This window comes from Globicephala melas, chromosome 12 (genome assembly GCF_963455315.2).
Source record: "Globicephala melas chromosome 12, mGloMel1.2, whole genome shotgun sequence".
Taxonomy (NCBI): domain Eukaryota; kingdom Metazoa; phylum Chordata; class Mammalia; order Artiodactyla; family Delphinidae; genus Globicephala; species Globicephala melas.
This window is the reverse complement of record NC_083325.1, coordinates 7,536,131-7,556,652: the sequence shown is the minus strand read 5'-3', so window position 1 is coordinate 7,556,652 and position 20,522 is coordinate 7,536,131. Positions and strand designations below refer to the sequence as shown.

Sequence of the window (20,522 nt, the reverse complement as noted above, 5' to 3'; positions counted from 1 at the left end):
CATGTTGTTCCTCCTTCTTCTGCACTGGACACACAGTCTCTGGAAGCCCAGAACTTGGACTAACGAAAAGTCTGCACATCTTACGACACAGCATGTGATCTCTGTGTTCTGGCGGGATTACTGACAGCCGTGGAGAAGGAGCTGGCCAGCCTCTCTGCTACCTTTGTTCTGCTCTTCCACCGTCTGTTTCTTCCGAGATCCCTGCCATGCCGTGAAGATTTGAAAGCATCAGGTCTCTCAACTCAACTTTTCTTCCCATACCAAGGAAATAAAGCCCACCTGGTTCTTCCTAAGCAGAAACTATTTAGAAGAAGGAATGGAAAGCTGGTGAGAGGGCATTTCACAAGAGTTCAGATCAGGTTCCTGCAGATTTGAGAATTCTCAGTGCCGTGTGGGGTCCTGCCACCTACTTAGCTAGGTGGCCCTGCCTGTGGCATGAGATGGCCTTCTGCCCATTCCTGACCTGGATGTGGGGAGTGGTGCGTGCATGTGTGTGTGTGTTTGGGACTGTGGATATTCTACACAGAAAAAGACTTTCCAACTCAAAAACCAACTGTTAAGAGCTCAGAGGTTGTTTTTTTTTTTTTTTTTCAGAGAAATAAAATATGCAAGTTTCAGGTCTACAGAGAAAATGTAGTAAGAAAGCAGTGACTAAGATGACAAGTTAGGTTTCAGGACATACTTCTACCGTAAAGACTATTTTTGTTTTAAATAAGCAAGGCATTCTCTTCTGGAAGAAAGGCCCTTGGGATGGAAAGAAGAGAAAAATAGGTCCTAGTAAGGACCCAGGTCCCAGTAACTGTTTTCAGGGTCTGACAGCTCTGCCAGGTGTTCAGAGCTGAGGACCGGAAGACCCGAGGATCTGACTTCTCCTGGCTCTGATGTTAACTACTTAGCCATAAACTTTCCGGTGGCTTCTTTATAATGGGAATAAAGAACCCAATTCTGCCTTCTTTATACCTTGGTTTTGAAGACAACGTGATACAGTAGAATGGAAAGTGCTTTGAAAAACATTTTTTTAATGTACATAAATACAGTAGTAAACAAATATGTGACTGAATTGGCATGCTGCTAATATATCTACTGCCTGTGTCACAAACTCTCATCTGTAATGTTCTATACCTGGGCTTTTTTTTTCTCTAAAACTTCTCTGTATATTCCCAGCCTGTTCAAAATAGAATTCCAAGTGTGTATCATCTGCAGGATTGGGTAACGGCAGAGCGCTAGGCTGTTCCTGTACCTCACCCAAAGTTCCAAGAACCAGACAATCTCTAAACTTCTTTCCAGCTTGAAAACTCATCTAATCTAAGCAACAACAATCTCCAGCCAGGAATCTCTCCTCCTTGCCTTTGGACTACTATTTTAGCAGCTTATTATTTTTTTTTAGCTCATTTCTCCACCCCATGGCTACGTGTCTTCTGACACCACTAACGATGGAGTGCTGGGGCCAAGCTGGGCATCTCTTCATTGCTGACTGTCCAAGAATCTGCCTGTGACTCATGCCTTGGACTGCCCAGCGTTCGGATGCTGGGTGGCTGTCACCATAATGTTTGTAGGATTTGGAAATTCTACCTCAAGCTCTACTCCAAGGGTGTTGATCCTGGCTGGCTGCATTCGTGCAAAACAATCCAAGCACTCTGACTCACTTTGGGAATCTGGCATTCTTGGGCTTTTGATATTGAGACAGTGGAAAACTTTTATATCAGTATCCATGCTGCCAATAATTTTTATCCATTTAAGCACTTAATCTTTTACATATTTACCCAGCAATTTCCAAGGCTCACTATAGATCAGAGTTAGCACTCTTCTGCTAGGACAGACTTCCCCATGGTGCTGATAGAGACACATTTGTAGATATCTCATGGGAACATTTGAGGCATTTAGGCATCAGCATTTTATAATTTTCATCATAGAGCCCCTGTACATGTTTTGTTAGATTTACACCTCAGTATTTCATTTTCTGTGAAGCAACTGTAAATGGTATTGAAGTTTTAAATCTGGTTTCTACTTGTCAGCATATAGAAATCCAAATGATTTTAGTGTGTTGATCGTGTATCCTATAATACTTCAGAACTTGTTTATTAGTTCTATTTGGTAGATTCTTTGGGATTTTCTACAGAGACAAGCATGTTGTCTTCAATTAGAGACAGTTTTATTTCTTCTTTTCCAATATGTATGCCTTATATTTCTTTTTCTTGCCATATTGCAGTGGCTAGAACTTCCAGTATGATACTGAATCAGAGTGGTGACAGTGAACATCCTTATCTTGCTTTCAACCTTAGAGGGAAAGCACCCACTCTTTCACTATTAAGTATGATGTTAGCTGTTAGCTGTGTTTTGCAGATGTTCTTCACAAGGTTGAGGAAGTTCCCCTCTATTCCTAGCATACTGAGAGTTTTTATAATGCATGTGTGTTAAATTTTGTCAAATGCTTTTTCTTTATCAGTTGATATGATCATATGCCTTTTCTTCTTTAGCCTGTTGCTATAGTAGATTACAGTGGTTGATTTTCAAATACTGAACCAGCCTTGCACACCTGGAATAAATCTCACTTGGTCATGGTCATGGTCTTTTTATACATTGTAAGATTCAACTCGCTAAAATTTTCTTGGACTTTTTTTTTAAATGTCTAAGTTCATGGGGGATATTGGTCTGTTATTTTGTTTTTGTTTTGTCTTTGTCTGGTTTTGGCATCAGGAAAATGGTCTCATATGATTTGGGAAGTGTTCCCTCCTTTTTTTTCTGGAAGAGATTGTATAAAATTAATGTTAATTCTTCTTTAAATATATGGTAAAATTCTGCAGTGAAACCATCAGTGCCTAGAGATTTTTTTTTTTTGGTGGGGGAAGGAACTTTTAAACTACAAAGTAAGTTTCTTTAATAATTACAGGGCTATTCAGGTTAAGCATTTCAACTTGGCTGAGTTTTGGTAATTTGTTGTTTTCAAGGAATTGGTCCATTTCACATAAGTCATCAACTTTATGTGTGTAGAGCTGTTCATAGCATTACCTTATCCTTTTGACACCTGTAGGGTCTATACTGTTATCCCTCGATTCACTCTTTTTTTTTTTTTTTTTTGCGGTACATGGGCCTCTCACTGTTGTGGCCTCTCCTGTTGCGGAGAACAGGCTCTGGACGCACAGGCTCAGCGGCCATGGCTCACGGGCCCAGCCGCTCTGCGGCATGTGGGATCTTCCTGGACCCGGGCACGAACCTGTATCCCCTGCGTCGGCAGGCAGACTCTTAACCACTGCGCCACCAGGGAAGCCCTCCCTCGATTCACTCTTGACCTGTGTTTTCTCTCTTGTTATCTTCAACCTTGCTAGAACTTTATTAATTTCTTCAAAGAATCAGCTTTTGTTTATTAATTTTCTCTATTGTTTTCATGTTTTCAATTTCATTGATTTGTGCTCTTAGCTGTATTACTCACTTTCTTCTGCTTGCCTTGGCTTTATTTTGCTCTGCTTTTTCTAGTTTCTTGAAGTAGGATTTCGCTAACTGATTTCAGATCTTTACTCAAGTCTACTGTAAGCATTTAGTGCTGTAAATTTCCATCTTTGTACTGTTAGCTTTATCCCACAAAGTTTGATATGCTGTGCTGTCTCTTTTTTTTTGGTGTGTTGTCATTTTTATTTCTTTCTTTGTATATTATAAATTTCCTTTTTGACCTATGGGTTATTTAGAAGTGTGCTGTTTAATTTCCAAGTGTTTGGAAATTTTCATGTTATCTTTCCATTACTGATTTTTAGTTTGATTCTGTTATGGTGAGAGAACATACTGTATATGATTTCAATTCTTTTAAATTTGTTAGGGTTTGTTTCATGTCCCACAATAAGGCTTATCTTGGTGAATGTTTCATGGGAGATTGAAAAGAATGTGTATTCTACTGTTGTTGGGTTAAGTGTTCTATTAATATCAATTAGATCCTGTTTGATGGTATTTTCAGTTCGTCTATATCCTTGCTGATTTCCTGTCTAGTAGTCTATTAATTGCTGAAAGTAGGGTTTTGAAGTCCCTAACTATAATTGTGGATTTGTCTATTTATCTTTTCAGGTCTATCAGTTTTTGATTCATTTATTTTTAAGCACTGTTGTTTCTCCACACACATTTCTGATTGGTATATCTTCTTGCTGGGTTGATCCTTTTATCTTTATGTAATTTTCCTCTTTGTCCCTAGTAATTTTATTTGCTGTAAAATCTTTTTATATTAATATAGCCACTCTTGATTTTTTTATTACTTTTTGCATGATGTATTTTCTGACATTTGTACTTTTAACCTACCCATGTCATTATGTTTGAAGTGAGTTTCTTGTAGACAGTAAAGAGTTGCGTCATTAAAAAAAAATCCACTCTACCAATTTCTATGTTTTACTTGCTGTATTTAGACCATTTACATTGAATGTAATTATTGACAATATTAGAGTATAAGTCTGCCATATTATCCATTGTATACTATTTTTTTCCTTTGGCTTCTTATTCCTCTTTTATTTGGCCTTCATATGGCTTACTAGTACCTTTCTCAGAGCTCTGTTTTAATTTATTTATAGTGTTTTTGAGTATGTTGCTTTGTATAGATTCCTTACGGGTTGCTTTAGGTAATGCCATACACATAGATAACTTATCACAGCCTAATGGTATCCACTTTGAAGTACAGAAAAGTTACCTCTATTAAAGTCCCTTTATCCTCTCCATTATGAAAACTACAACAGTTCACCTGGGATAAGAATAGAGTTTTAGAAGGTTGGGTCCAAAATATAAAGCCCTGTGGTCCCTGAACTTCAGGTATGACCTTGAGGTCTCCAGCCATTCTTGTACTAGTAACACCCTATTTGTACAGGCAACGAGCTTGCAGGTACCCCACATAACATACCCTCCTTTATGCCCATCAATGCAGTTTAAAGAAACATAAGAATATAACCATCCACTATAGTTCAGACCGCAGATGTCTGAACATCTGTCTAAAAGCCCCAGGCAGATGGTCAGTATCAATATACAGGATCACATCTGTGGCTGTAATTGGCTAAAATGAAGTACTTGTCTCAGAAGGTACGGATCCCACCATGGAGAGCTACTCCACTTTCAGAATTTGGTTTCTATACTATCTCTGAATTCTGGAAATTAAAACCAACAAGCAACTAATCATGTTTCTTGCCCTTTATTGCTTTTCTAGCAGTTCTGTATCATGGAATGTATTATGTTCCTAGGTCAGTGTGCTAATACCTGGCTAACTCACATTTTGGCATGATCAGAACTGTACTCTAGATACATTAATCATATAGTTGGAATGAAGAAATGGGTAGCAGGGAGATCAGCCTTCTACAGAGGGCTGGGAATGAAGCAGGGAAGGCATGAACAAAGGTGTGGCCATGGAGATATAAAGGAATAGAATTAGGTAGGAGAGGCTGCAAAAATAGAACGTGATAGGATACAGCAAGTGATTGGGCTCCAGAGCTAAGGAAGGAGAGGAAGTCCATGGTTTTGAGTCTGTGAGGCAGCACTAAGAAAAGTAGGTGAATAAGAGAAAGAGCTGGGGGGAGGGTGGAGAGGAATGTGAGATTCTGAACATGTAGGATCTAAGGTCTCAGTGGCTGGCTGTAAAGACTGGTTAGGAGCTCAAGGAAGACATCACAGTTAGGGATCTCAATGCAGTAGGCTCCTGGACAGAGATGAGAGTGAAAGCGGCAGGAGTGGATGAGCTCACCATGAGGAGGATGCAGAGAAAAAGAAACAGACCAAAGATTGAACCCTGGTAAAAAACCAAAACAAAACAACCAAGGGAGTGCAGTCAGATGACAGACAAAGAGTAGATGGTTCAAAGAGGGCATGATTGACAGGTCACAGGCTGCCAAGACATCAGGGAAGTTAAGGACTGGGAAAGGGCCACTGGTTTGGCCCGATGCAAGTAGATCATGGTGGCCCACACGTACAGATGCCCGAAACCAGATGCAGTGGACAGGTGGCCAGAAAGCAGGGCCCACGAGAGGTTCAAGGACTGGGAGAGAGAGAACGACTTCCAGAGCTCAGCAGCTACAATGGTTGATGTGTGGGGATTTTGTTTAGTTTGGGAAAATATGAGTATGCTGTAGGAGGAAGAGTACCTAAGGAAAGAACAAGCCAGGCCTGGAGAAGGATGGAGGGAGGAGATGAGGTCAGGGAACCAGAGGAGAAAAGGATCAGGCATTTCTTCCTCCGGGATGGGAGAGAAGCAGGGAGGCACGTAGCTAGGGAAAAACTGAAGGTGAAAACAATGAAAGTATAGGATGCTGCTCTAAAGGCTCTGTACACACGATTAATTTTCTTTTTAACCCAAAATGCTTTTCTCAATGAAATTTATGTAATTCAGTTGGGGCAAAGGGGGTTTCCAAATCTGACTAATCAGCAACACTAATTGGGAAAGTTTAAAAAATACAGATTCCTAGGCCTCAACCCAGCCCCACTGAATAAGAATTTCTGGCGGAGGGAGCCCAGGAACGTGAATTTTAAAGCCTCCTCAGTGATTCTGATGGTTAGCTGGGTTTGAGACCTCCTAGTATGTTTCCAACCAAAGACGTGTATCAAAATCATGGCGGGGGCAGACGTTGACTCTGCAGAGCACAGCTATTAATATTTTTAAAAGCTCCCCAGGTGATCTGATGGGCACCCTGGTTAAGAAACACGGTCAAGAAATGGGATTGAAAAAGCCACCTGGTTGGAAAGGATGCTGAAGTCGCCATGCAGATTGGTTCTCTGTTGTTGATATCACCTGGCAATTTCCTTCGGACATTTTTCCTATCAAAACAGCACCTGCTCCTAGCCTGGCTGTCACAGGTGGACGATATGATTCCCCGTGGCTTCTCAGTGCATTTCCACAGGCAGCCAGGCTGGTGGGGAGGTCATCTCTGCTATTTGGAGAGACACTGGAATTTTTTGAAGTCTCTTTAAGGGAAAGCATATAGAATAACATTGTTCTTTCTCTGAACTAACGACACACTGTACCTTATGAAAGAAACAGTAAGATGCAGAATGGAGACAAGGTGGTAGAAAAAGCAACAATGGTTCATGTTTCATTAATTCGAAAGAAAATCTGATCAAGCAGATTCATAATTAATTTGGTCTGAAAATTCCTTGCCCTCTTCTGTCGATTTTTCTTTTTTTTTTTTTTAAGCAGCAGCAACAATACAACAACAACTACAGAAATGAGAACCTGACACATAATTGTTTGGCTTTGAGGGAGGCTGCAAGCCCAGCTCTTTTAATGCCTCCCAGAGAAATACAACATTTTCTTTTATCCAAAATGGTGGTGTGATCCAATTCCTGCTCCAGCAGCCCCAGTACCTCATCTGTTGGAGTCTTTAAGTTTACGGCACAGACGGAAGCAGTCAGTTTCTCTCTTTTTATAGGACATTCACATTTGCATTCTCAACAGACAGTACAAGCCTCAAAGGCCATATTCCCCCCAATGTAATAATCCTACACTTGAAATACGAACGATATAATAGCAGCATGAAAATATTCTTACCCCGATGAAGGCTGGCTCCAGCTGTGGCTTAGTAAGTCAAAAACTAGTAAACTTGCTTGTAATAACATCCTAAAAATTCCAAAGGTTATTTTCCCTCATCCACAGTTAAAAAGCCATCTCCTACAGAACACTGTCACATCTGTGACGTGTCCAGGATTAAGGCAAGAGGGTTCTTGCTTATAGTAATATGTCTGGTTAGAGATTAAAGAAAAAAACCTGTCTTGAGCTGTCAGTTAATATTTTTTCACTTAAAAAAAAAATCCATCTTCATGCTTCACAGCAGAACTGTGTGATTTTTAAACAGAGGTAAATTCTCCTATCAGGCATCTGATAGTTTTTTGCATGTCAGCGCAAGGCAAGCAAACAAAACACGACCCGCGAAGTTTCAAATGCATCTTAGTAACATAAACGGAAATTAGCTAGCTTTCTTTGATATCGAATTACCGAAGCATCTCACTGGAAAAACAAAATCCTCCTTGCAATTAATAAAGAATTGGGGTATTCTAACCAAGTTGAAAGCTAAGAACCTTCAAATTCCAAATCTTTCCATTCCTGGATGAGCTTTGGTATTCAGATGTTAATAGGATGCCTTTTTTTTTTTTTTTTTTGGCCAATGTTCAGGCCAAAGAGTCTGTGAAACAGACTTTTTCCATCCTATGACCTGTTTTAGAATTTCTTTCTTGCAAAATGTTAGTTATTTTACTTGGCGGATTGCCCAAATTCATTCTTACTTTCTCTCTTTCTCCTATTACTTTACCTCCTCTCCCTTTTCTTTTCTCTCCCTTCCTCACCCTGTCTCTCTTCTATTCTTTGATAAATTATGGATTTAAATGAAAATCCACTTGGCCCTACAGTCTATGTGAGATTTGGCAGGGTTACTGGAGTTAGCAAATAAAAATACAGAATCCTGGGGCTCCCTGGTGGCGCAGTGGTTAAGAACCCGCCTGCCAGTGCAGGGGACACAGGTTCAAGCCTTGGTCTGGGAAGATCCCACATGCCGCGGAGCAACTAAGCCCATGTGCCACAACTACTGAGCCTGCGCTCTAGAGCCCACAAGCCACAGCTACTGAAGCCCGCGTGCCTAGAGCCCGTGCTCCGCAACAAGAGGAGCCACCACAGTGAGAAGCCCGCGCACCGCGATGAAGAGTAGCCCCCGCTCGCTGCAACTAGAGACAGCCCGCACGCAGCAACGAAGACCCAACAGTCAAAAATAAAAAAAATAATTAATTAATAATAATTTTAAAAAAATACAGGATCACCAGTGAAATTCAAATTTCTGGTAAAAAACGTTTTTTTTTAGTGTATGTCTCAAATACTGCATGAGACATACTTACACTCAAAAACTATTCCTTGTTCATCTGAAATTCAAATGGAACTGGGTGTCTGGTATTTAATCTGGCAGTCCTGGTTTGGAGGTTAAACAGAGGGACATGAAACAACAAAGACATCTATTTACAACAACTGGAAGAAGAGACATTTCCATTCCCGTCCTCCTGAATGCTTTTGGTCTAGGTGTAACATTTTCTGTGGCATTACTTCAATTTATTTTTGATCAATCAAGTTTTACTAAAAGCTCCACAGAGGATATCACATCTCGATACTGAAGAAGTCCAGCCAGGGTTTCAGGGCTAACCCAGCACCACCCGAATCCAGAACTTGCAAAATCGGTCCCTCAGGAAACATGCAATTTTAGTCCAAGCAACAAAAACCGTACAAATATTCAAGCTTTAATGGCTCACTTTTCTTCAAAATTTGAACCTCAAATTTAGTACTTGCAAAGGCACTGAACTCTCTGCTGTTCTTACTCTGAGGCTGTGTAGCATGATTGGTAACAGTATTATTAGAAAAAACAACAGAATTCAAACGTACTTCAAAATGTAATGAAATGATCACCTCTTGGACATTGTAAGGGGAAGGTAAAAATAATGATATGCTACAGACATTTATAGATAAGATTAAAATCTTAATTATGCTAATTATTATTATTTTTTTTTTCGGTACGCGGGCCTCTCACTGTTGTGGCCTCTCCCGTTGCGGAGCACAGGCTCCGGACGCACAGGCTCAGCGGCCATGGCTCATGGGCCCAGCCGCTCTGTGGCATGTGGGATCTTCCCAGACCAGGGCACGAGCCCATGTCCCCTGCATTGGCAGGTGGACTCTCAACCACTGCGCCACCAGGGAAGCCCTATGCTAATTATTAATTCAAGTGTATTTTTCAACATCTTGAGTATACCCAGGGGTATCACACAATTCAGAAATGCTGTTCTCTTGTTCAGAGACACATTAATATTCAAATGTGTAAATTGTAAATTTGTAAATATACAAATAGTATTTGGAAGTAATTTGAAGTCTAATAGCTGAAATGAAGGCTGTATAGAAGCGTAGTTAAAAGCATGGACTCAGGAGGCAAAATGAGTTCAAATCCCAGCTCTGTCACACACAAGCTGTGTGACTCTGGGCCAGTTACTTACCCTCTCAGTGCATCATTTCCCTTATCAGTAAATGGGGATAACCATCCCAGAGAGCTGTGAGAATAATATGAGTAAAATGCTTAGAATAGTGCCTAGCACATAATAAATGCTCAGTAAACTTAAGGAGCGAGAGTCATACGACCTAGTCAAAACTGTCAATAGGAAAACAAAACTCACAAAATTAGAGAATGTCTCCATTTTTACAACTGGCTCATGAGAAAAAAGAGTTTTTTTCTTGTGGTCAAATGGATAATATCTATTTTTTTCAAAATTAAAAACAATGATATTTTACGTATTTAACCATTAAAAAATCCTGTTTTCAGAGTAATCTGCTTCTGGGGTTGAGTGAAAGTAACATCATCCTGTTTCAAGAAGTGAGGCTATACGATTACCAGTTCTATCCAACTAGTGCTTGTTTTTCTTGTCTCACCCTGCTTATTATTTTCCTTACTTGCCAAAACTCCAAAAGCAAATTAATAATATTCTCTCCCCCATCCCTACAAGCCAATTCATCTAACTCAACCCTCTAGCTTTAGCGTTAAACAGACTTTCAAATGAAATAGTCTCCAGTCGCTGGGTTTCCTGCCATCTGGTCACTCGTAACTTTGTCTGTGTTTTGAGCCCAGCACTGCTTAGATCCACACGACGGTGCAGCGCACGTGTCTGCAGTTTAAGGCGGCATCGAAGAAAGGGGGCTTTCAAGTCAGACAACTGTAGGGGAATATCCTGGCTGGGCCACACCACCTGTGTAAGCTCTTGTAGCCTCGGTTTCTTTATCTATAGAAAGGGAGGTTCTAATGCTGTCGACGGTTCCCAGTTGCTATGAGGATTCAGAGAATTGATTCATCTGCAGGGTGATCCTGTGTTCCGTTTACACCGGCTGTCCCTGCATTACTGTTATATTATACAGCTCTCCTATTTTTAGAAAGCATTTAGTACACAGTCTGGCTTATAGTTAGTATTTGCTACCTCTTCATCATGATATACTGACACTGGTACTGTTTGAAAGAAATGCTTTAAATCCCACAGAGCCCTCATCTTTCAAGCAGGAATGGCCTGCCTAACACAGAAGGGTGAGTGCGCACGTGTGTGTGAATGCTTGGTCATCTGCCCGTTATCCCTACAGTCCCTGTCTCTTTGTATATTTCAGTCACTTAAGAAGCTCAGAGTGGAGATGGAATTCTCTGTGGCAGAGCCCTGAGGGCAGAGGCTTAAATATTTTACATGTTTTTGTGGGGATCATGTGAGCACTGCTTTACCAAAATACACTCTGCCAACAGCAGAAGGCCCTTTGAGGTGAGCAGGTGGGCCGGGGCCGGGGAGCTGTCCTTCGACTTCTGCCAGCTACTCGGACTGTCAAATGAATTCCAGACTCCAGCCTCTACTACTTCCAAGACCTCCATCACCAGGCAGAAATACCACCCTGACTCATCGCCTGTAACCAGGCTTCCTCCTGTCTCCTTCCGCAAGCTTTCTCACAGGCTCTGTGGGCTGCAATGCTCTCGACACTATGGAAGGAGAGCAGATATTCAGGGCTTGAAGGGAGACGCCAGCCCTCTGCTCAGAAACAGAATTTCTTCCTTAGTATCTCTTCTAGTCCGTGCGCCCTCTGCACCAGACCTAAAGCAGCAGCTCCAAGTGGCTCTGACCCAGCTGGGATCTCAGCTCTGCCACTGCCAACTGTGAGGTCTCACTCACTGAGACCTCGATTATCCCTTCTGTAATATGAGATGTAGTAATGTCACCTCACTGGGTTGTTGTGAGACTGAAATAAGACAACGTGTCCGGCAGAGTGCCTGACACGAGATAGACATTGAATGCTTGGGGAGTAGCATTTTGGTACCAGGCTGCCTGAGAGGGGACCAGCATTAGAGGCACAGGGGTGCAAAGAGAATCTGTGATCTGGGGGTGGGAGGGACGGGGGAGAACTCAGTTTGTAAATATACAAGCTCTGCATTTTGCAGATTTATGTCTAATTAAAATCCATAGAAAAGAAAGCACACATCAAGCTAACGGCATTTCTGAAAGAAGATATACGAAATGCACAGCGGATATATTCCAGACATCTTCTGTGTTATCCTGCATGCGTTCATTTACTCACACTAATAATCTTTTACTGAATAAGTATTATGTTCTAAATGCTGGGCCAGGCTTCAACACAAGAGTGTGAAGCAGCTTTATGAAAGAAAACACTTGGAGGAAGCATAATCAGCCTGTTAATGTCAGGCAACATTTATTGATTACGCACTGCAATCAATACATATGGTAATATTTATTGATTTACCACAGTCTCCCTTGGCCAGAGTGACTCAGAAAAACACTGCCATCTGCTACAGTCACGCTGAATACAGAGGAGCTCCAGTTTATTAGTGAATGTCTCTTTGGACTGAAAGAGCTCTTTGCAAACGTGCCAAACTCACTTTCAGATACTGTCCACCTGAATCATTAAGTGAAGGAAGCAGTGGCTTCTGTGGTCTAGTTAGGGGTTGGTGAAAACTAACCCTTCCTGCATGGCATACACCCCAAACACCTACTTCTTGAGCCTGTGAATGGGTCCTGAAATTTTCTGAGTTGTCACTCCCTTGAGCTAAAGCTTTCCTTGGCCCTAATAGAATGCCTTGGGTCCTCTGAGGGGAGTCCTACCAGGCACCCTATAGGCACCCTATACACTAGCCTGTCAGGCAGTGTGGGCCAGAGAGATGGCCCGTGGCAGATGGGAGAGGCGACAGACTCACTGGAGGCAAATCTTTGGACAAGCTTCTTATGCTCTTTCAGCCCTGATTTCCTCTTCTGTAAAACAGGAAATAAGAACTTCCTTTCCAGGCTATTGGGAGGACAGAAGAAATCATCTTCATCAGGTGACCAAGTCGGGGTCAGAAACACTGCAGGGCCCCTACAGGTGGTTTCCTTTTTGTTCCTGACTCCCGTGGCACAAGCTATCTCGTTAGTTGGTCAGTAACCTCTACTGTGTTTTGTGAACATGGGTTGACCAAAAATGAATTTATGTAATGTGACCTGCATTTAAAAAATATTAACAAAAAAAAGAAAATGTCAGCGTCATGGTGGGTCCTGTTTTGTGACACTGTTGTTTGAAACATACACTCTCGTAGGATGTGACATATGGCGGACTGGGTAGGTTATATTTGAAAATTTGTGATGGGAATGATCTCCAAAGAATGAAAGCTGGAACTTGAAGGGATATCTGTATACTCATGTTCCTAGCAGCGTAATTCACAACAGCCAAAAGGTAGAAGCAACTCAAATGTCCATGGATGGATGAATGGATAAAGAAAAGGTCTATACACACAATGGAATATTATTCAGTTTTAAAAAGAAAGAAAATGCCTTCTTAAAGAGGAAGGAAATTCTGACACCTGCTATGACATGGATGAACCTTGAAAACATAATGCTAAGTGAAATAAGCCAGACACGAAAGGACAACTACTGTCTGATTCCACTTATATGAGGTCCCTAGAGTAGTCAAAATTAGAGAGACAGAAAGCAGAGTAGTGGTTGCCAGGGGCTGGAGAGAGGAGGAAATGGAGAGTTACTAGCTATGGCAATCTATTAATTTGGCCTATTAATGGGGACAGAGTTTCAGTTTGAGAAGATGAAGAGTTCTGGGAATACTTCATGGTGATGGGAGCCACAAACATGTGAATGTACTTAATGCCCCTGAACTGCACACTTAAAGATGGTTAAGACTATAAATTTTATGCTATGCATATTTTTTCACAATTAAAATTAAAACCCTTTAAATTACCCCAAAAAAGCTTGAGAAATGCTGACCTAGATGACACCTTGAGGAGAGGTATGTTTGGATGGAGTCCAGGTGTAGAGGAAAGAGAAAGCATCAGTCTAGGGGAACAGAACAAGAGAGGGGAACAGACTTCCTAGTTTTGCTGAAGAATTTTCTTCTATGACCTCTGGGACCATGGGCCTTCCAGTCTGGTGTACGAACATGAAAGATAAGGTTTGCAGTCTTGTTCTGTGATGCCATAATTTCCAATCTACATTCCTGGATCTGTTTGCTGTTTTAATCTGACGGTATAACCAACACAACAGCAACATCTAATTTCCTTTTCAGGTAAAACTGACAGCCTTCTCACCTCTCTTTTCCTTCAGCAATGGTGCCCAGCCCCAGCTGGACTTGTTGGTCTTTGAAGGCTGGGTCAAGGCCTTCCCTCCTTATCCACTGGACAAGCCATACCTCTCAAAGGCCTTCGGTCTAATTTGTTCATCTACATAACAAGGGGGTCCAAGGAGCCCTAGAGACCCTTCCTACGTTATTTTTTATTCTTAGTGTCTAAGCGTTGGAGAAATGGGATCTGGCCAATTTTCTCTAGGCCAAGTGTCTATACTAGATTTCTCATTTTCCTAGCAGACAGGAGCCTGGCAAATTACTTAAACAGATACGGAAAGGAAGTCTCTGGGGAAGGTACCTCGTGGGCTAAAAGAACAGTCACAGTTCATCATTTTAGACACGCATTGCTATGGCCAAAATAAATATCAGGAAGGTTTTAAACTTCTCTGAAAAAAAAAAAAAAAACATCTTTTGGTAACAGTTCTCAGATCGACTTTGATCTCTCAAATTCCAAAACCTATTATATGATCAGTTTGTATAATCTTATTATTAAAAGCACATGCGTAAGTGATAGATTTCTTTATATGTTTAGCACATAATTGTTCCTCTGTATATTTTCCCTCCATATTTAACATTTCCTAAGATAATTCTACAATGGGCAGAAGATATTTTTAATAAATAACTATGGACTGAATGTTTGTGTTCCCCTCCCCCCAAACTTATATGTTGAAATTCTAACCCCCATTGTGATGGTATTAGGAGCTGGGCCTTTGGGAGGTAATTAGTCATGAGGGTAGAACCCTCACAAATGGGATTAATGCCCTTATAAGAAGAGACACGAAAGAGCTTGCTTCTCCCCTCTCCGCTCTTTGCCATGTGAGGACATAGCGAGAAGATGGCCATCTGCGAACCAGGAAGTGGGCCAGACACTGAATCTGCCGGCACCTTGATCCTAGACTTCCTGGGCTCCAAAACTGTGAGAGAGAAATTTCTGCTGTTTATCAGCCACCTAGTCTACAGTGGCTTGTTACAGCAGCCTGAACTGATGGAGGTAAATACTTTTCATTGATATAAACACGCTTCACCTTTCACCTTTATAAATGACTCACAGGTGCACATCAGACATCTGGAAAGGAGCTTTGGGCATCACCGTTAGACCCACTCTGTTCCATCAGTCAGTGATATCCAAGTCTTCTAAGACATTTAAAATTAGAAGTCCGTGGTGGAGGTGAATTCTCCAGCCACCTCCTGGCTATGCATTCTCCTTTGGGGAGAGGTAAAGCCATGCACTGCTGGCCTCTGGTCCTATTGTCTGAAGGCTGGGAGAAGAGCTCATTCCGGCTGACATGTCTGGAGAAGACTGACCACTCTGCATTCTTCTTCACAGCTCCGGCTTCGCTAGAAGACCTTTGTAAACTTAACCCTTTCTAAGCATGTCACCTTTTTTAAAGGAGAGATGACAATTCTCATTAAGCTCTGATCTGTACCAACTGCAGAGATAGGGTTGTTTTCTATCTTTTCTAAATCATGAATCCTATTAAATGCAGTAATAAGTATTTACTGAGTGCCTACTAGGTAATGGGCACTTTCCATATATTACTTCCAACTGCTATATTAACCTGGGAGAAATAAGATTTCATGGGCTGCTCTAATTCAGTTTGAGCTTATAGGAGTTTCCAAGTCTTTTACTGTACAATGTACACACCTGGTAGACCATTTCCTTCTGCTTCATTTTGTTAATTTTTTTCTTCTAGAAGTTTAACTATTTGTGTTTAATCCAATTTCCTTAATTTATGAAGGTCATTTTTGAATCCTCATTTATTCTTGAAAGTAACAGGTACTTCGTTCAAATGCGGACAGGTCCTCTGTTAGGAGTTTTCTGCAAGCCTACGCTTTTGACCTCTGACTTAAGCGTGGACTTGCCAGTGGTGGGCAAATCTGGATTAAGCAGGCACGGTAACCCTGTGAAATTGTGGTCTTTGCTGTAGCTTGGAAATCTCCATTTGCTCCTTATTCCTAGAACTTTCCTAGTGAAGATGACAAACTAACAGGATCTCAGTCTGCTCTTCCTCTGCAGGCACTACCTTAGTCACTTGCTCTAAAAAGTCATCACCATAGTCAAGGTCATGTAGGTTTTCTTCTATGTTGTCTTTTAGGAGTTTTATAGTTTTGTGTTTTACATTTAGGTCTGTGATCTATTCTGGGTTAATTTTAGTGAGGGGTGTAAGGTCTGTGTCTAGATTCATTTTTTTGCATGTGGATATGCAGTGTTCTACCACCACTTGTTTTAAAGACCATCTTTATCCATTGTATTGTCCTTGATCCTTTGTCAAAGACCAGCTGACTATATTTACGTGGGTCTATTTCTGGGCTCTCTATTCTGTTCCACTGATTGACTTATCTATTCTTTCGCCAACACCGTAGCTTTATAGTAAGTCTTGAAGTCGGGTAGAGTCAGTTCTCCAACTTTGTTCTTCTCCTTCAATACTGTATTGGCTATTCTATGTCTTTTGCTTTTCCAATGAGACTTTAAAATCAGTTTGTTGATATCCACAAAATACCTTGCTGGAATTTTGATTCAGATTGCATTGAATCTATAGACCAAGTTGGGGAATTTGTTTTTTATTAGAAGTATTCCATTATGTTTCCAATATATTGGAAAGTATTCCAGTATACCAAGATTGTTTATCCATGGACCAGCTGATGTATATTGGGGTTGTTTCCAGTTTTTGACTATCAAGAATAAAGCTGCTATTAAAATTCTTGTACTAATCTTTTTTTTTTTTTTTTTTTGCGGTACGCGGGCCTCTCACTCTTGTGGCCTCTCCCGTTGCGGAGCACAGGCTCCGGACGTGCAGGCTCCATGTGGGATCTTCCCGGACCGGGGCACGAACCCGTGTCCCCTGGATCGGCAGGCAGACTCTCAACCACTGTGCCACCAGGGAAGCCCAAATTCTTGTACTAAGCTTTTAAAGGACATGCGTTTCTTTTTTTTCCCATGCTAATAATTACAAATGGAATTGTTGGATCTAGTACCAAGTGTGTGCCTAATTGCTGGGGAATGCAATAAATGTGTGTAAAAGGAACAGTTTTTAAAAATGGTTATGCCATTTTATGCTCCCATCAGCAATGCACTAGGGCTCCAATGGCTTCATATCTCCTGACTATTTGGTGGTGTTGGTCTTTTCAATTTTAGTCATTCTAGTGGGTATATACAGTGGTATCTCATTGTGGCTTTAATGTGCATTTCCCTGAAGATGAATATTATTAGTAAAATGCATGTTTTCAGTTCCTTACTGGACATTTGTATATCTTCTTTGTCTGTTCGAGGCTTTGCCCATTTAAAAAATTTGTGTCTTTATCATTTTGTTATTGAATTGTCAGAGTTCCTTATACATTCTGGATACAAACTATTTGTCAGATATATGTATTGCAAGTATATTCTCCCAGTTTGTGTCTTGCCTTGTCATTTTGATGACCAGATGTTTTGAATTTTGATGAAATCCAATTCATCGGGGTTTTCTTTTCTTTTCTGTGGTTTTGTGATTTCTGTAAGAAATCATTGCAGGTTGTGAAGATATTGTCCCATGTTTTCCTTTAGAAGCTTTATAGTTTGGGCCTTTAAATGGAGGTCTGTGATCCATCTCAATTGTGTCTTAAGTGAGATTCAGATTTTCCCCCAGTAGTTCCTCCAGCACCATTTGTTGAAGACTTGTCTTTGTCAAAAATCAGTTGACCATATATGTGTGGGTCTATTTCTAGACTCTGTTTTGTTCCATTGATTTGTCTGTCCATGTCAATGCCACACTACCTTCATTACTTTAGTTTTACTGTAAGTCTTGAAATCAGGTACTGTAAGGCCTCCAACCCTGCTCTTCTTCAAGACTGTTCTGGCTACCTAGGACCCTTGCTTTTCTATAAAAATTTTAGAATCAACTTGTCATTTTCTAGAAAAGTGCCCTGTTGGCCTTCTGATCAACACTGTGTTGTATCTGTATATCATTATGAGAAGAACTGACATATTAACATTAGGAGCCTTCCAATTTATGAACATCTCTCCATTTAAGTCTAAAATTTCTCTCATCAAGGTTTAATAGCTTTCAGTGTACAAGTCTTATATGTCTTTTGTTAAATTTATTAAGTATTTTATATCATTGCGAATGGGACTGCTTTTTAAATTTCATTTTGCAATTGTTTACTGCTATTAGAAACACAACTGATTTTTGTAAACTGACCCTGCTAAATTCTTTTATTGGTTCTAGTAGTTGTTTATTAAATTTCTTAGGATTTTCTCTATAAACAATCATTCATAAAGATTTTTCCAAAAGATTTTTCAATCTTTATGCCTATTATTTCTTTTTCTTGCCTTATTGTACTGACTAGAACTACAATGCTGACTAGAAGTGATAAATGCAGACATTACTGCTATGTTCTTGATCTTAGGAGGAAAGTGTTTGGTATTTCACCATTAAATATGACATTAGCAGTAGGTCTGGGGGTAGATGCCCTTTGTCAGATTAAACAAGTTCCCTTCTTGTACTAGTTTGCTGAGAGTTTTAAAAATCAAGGATGGGTGTCGAATCATGTCAGATGCTTTGCCTTCATTTTTTTAGAGGATCATATGGTTTTCTCCTTCATTCTATTAATACGGTGGATTACGTTAATTTTTCTTCTAACATTAAGCCAACCATTCATTCCTGTGATAAACCCTACTTAGTTATAATGAATAATGTCCTTTTCATATATCACTGGAACATATATGCTAATGTTTTATTAAGGATTTTTTAGTGTTTTTAAGAGATATTGGATTACAATTTTCTTTTCTTATAAGGTTTATGTCAGATTTTGGTATCAAGGTTATACTGGCCTTATACAATGAATTGGGTAGTTTTTCTTCCTCTTCTATTTTCTGAAGGAGTTTGTATAAGACTAGCAGTTCATTTGTCGGTATTTCATTGGTAAAAACGTTTCTTATTTAAGTTTTGATGGAATTTACCAGTGAAACCACCTGCCTCTGGAGGAATTTTCTTTGTGGAAAAGTTCTGATTACAAATTCAATTTCTTTAATAGCAATAGGGTCATTCAGATATTCTATTTCTTCATGTGGCAGTTATGGTAAGTTACTTATGGTAACTGTATTTTTCAAGGAAATTGACTATTTCATCTAAGTTGTCAAATTAATTAGCAGAAAGTAGTTCATAATATCCAGTTACTGTTGTTTAAACTTCTGTAGGCTATATAGTGATACCCACTCTTTCTTTGCTAATGTTAGTGATTTATGTTTCCCTCCTCTCTTCCTTGATTAGACTTGTTAGTGTTTTGTTAATTTCACTAAATTTTTAAAAGAACTAAAGTTTGGTTTTTTAATTTTCTCTATTGTTTAAAAATTTTTATTCCTATCTTTATTATGTACTTCTTCCTAATGATGTGGGTTTAATTTATTCTTCCTTTCTGGCTTCGTAAAGTGGAAACATAAATTACTGATGTTCAACTTTGTTCTTTTCTAGTCGTGTAAAGCTATACATTTTTGTGTGTGTGTTGTTTTAGCAAAGCCCATAAATTTTCATAAACTGTACATGCATTTTCATTCAGTTAAAATTTTTTCTAATTTCCTTTGTGATTTATTCTAACTCAAAAACTATTTAGAAATGTTATTTAACTTTCAAATATTAGGCATTTTCTAGAATTTCCTTGCTATTGACTTATAATATAACCATGCTGTGATCACACAACACATTCTGCAAGATTTTAATCATATGGAATTTATCTATATGTCTTTTATTGTGCACAGTAAGGTCTTGCTTCATGTGTACTTGATAAGATTACATATCTTGCACCAGTCGGCTGTAGTGTTTTATAAATGTCAATTAGGTCAAAGTGGTTGATAATGTTCAAATATTCTATATACTTCCTAATATTTTGTTTAATTTTTCTACTGATTACTGAAGAAATGGATGTTAAAAATCTCTATTATTATTGTTCTGTCAGTTTTTGTTTCATATATTTTGATAATCTCTTAGTAAATACGTACATATTTATGACTGGTCTGTTTTCCTCATTAACTGACCTTTTTAGCATGATAAAATGTCCTTTTTACCTCTTCTAATACTCTTTGTCTAGAAGTCTGTTTGGTAGTTTAATAGTGTCACACTAGCTTTCTTATGCTTACGGTTTACACAGTCTATCTTTTCCTCTTCTGGCTTCAACCTACTGTGTTTTTATATTTAAATTGTATACCTTATAGACAGTAGGCAGTCTTTCAAATCTAATTTATTTTGGTATTTTATTTTAATCCCTCCAATGACATTTATGCTTTTTTGGGTATTTTTTTTTAGTGGTTTTTCTGGTTATTACACTATGCATCCTTAACTTATTGCCAGTCTACTTGGATTTAATATTGTATCACTTCACATAAAATGTAAGAACCTTAAGAGTCATGCAATTCCATTTGCCCTCTCTTATCCTTTGT

The 20,522-nt window shown here is 39.6% G+C and overlaps 1 protein-coding gene across 2 annotated transcripts in view; it reads right to left on the bottom strand.

The window, feature by feature from the left end:
- The window catches only part of AFF3 (ALF transcription elongation factor 3), a 574,404-nt gene that overhangs the window by 165,346 nt on the left and 388,536 nt on the right, over nt 1-20,522 (bottom strand). For both annotated transcript variants that reach the window (XM_060309207.1, XM_060309208.1), the window contains one exon: nt 9,970-10,023. In XM_060309207.1, coding sequence (XP_060165190.1) covers nt 9,970-10,023 — 54 coding nt within the window. The remainder of the gene's footprint in view (nt 1-9,969; nt 10,024-20,522) is intronic.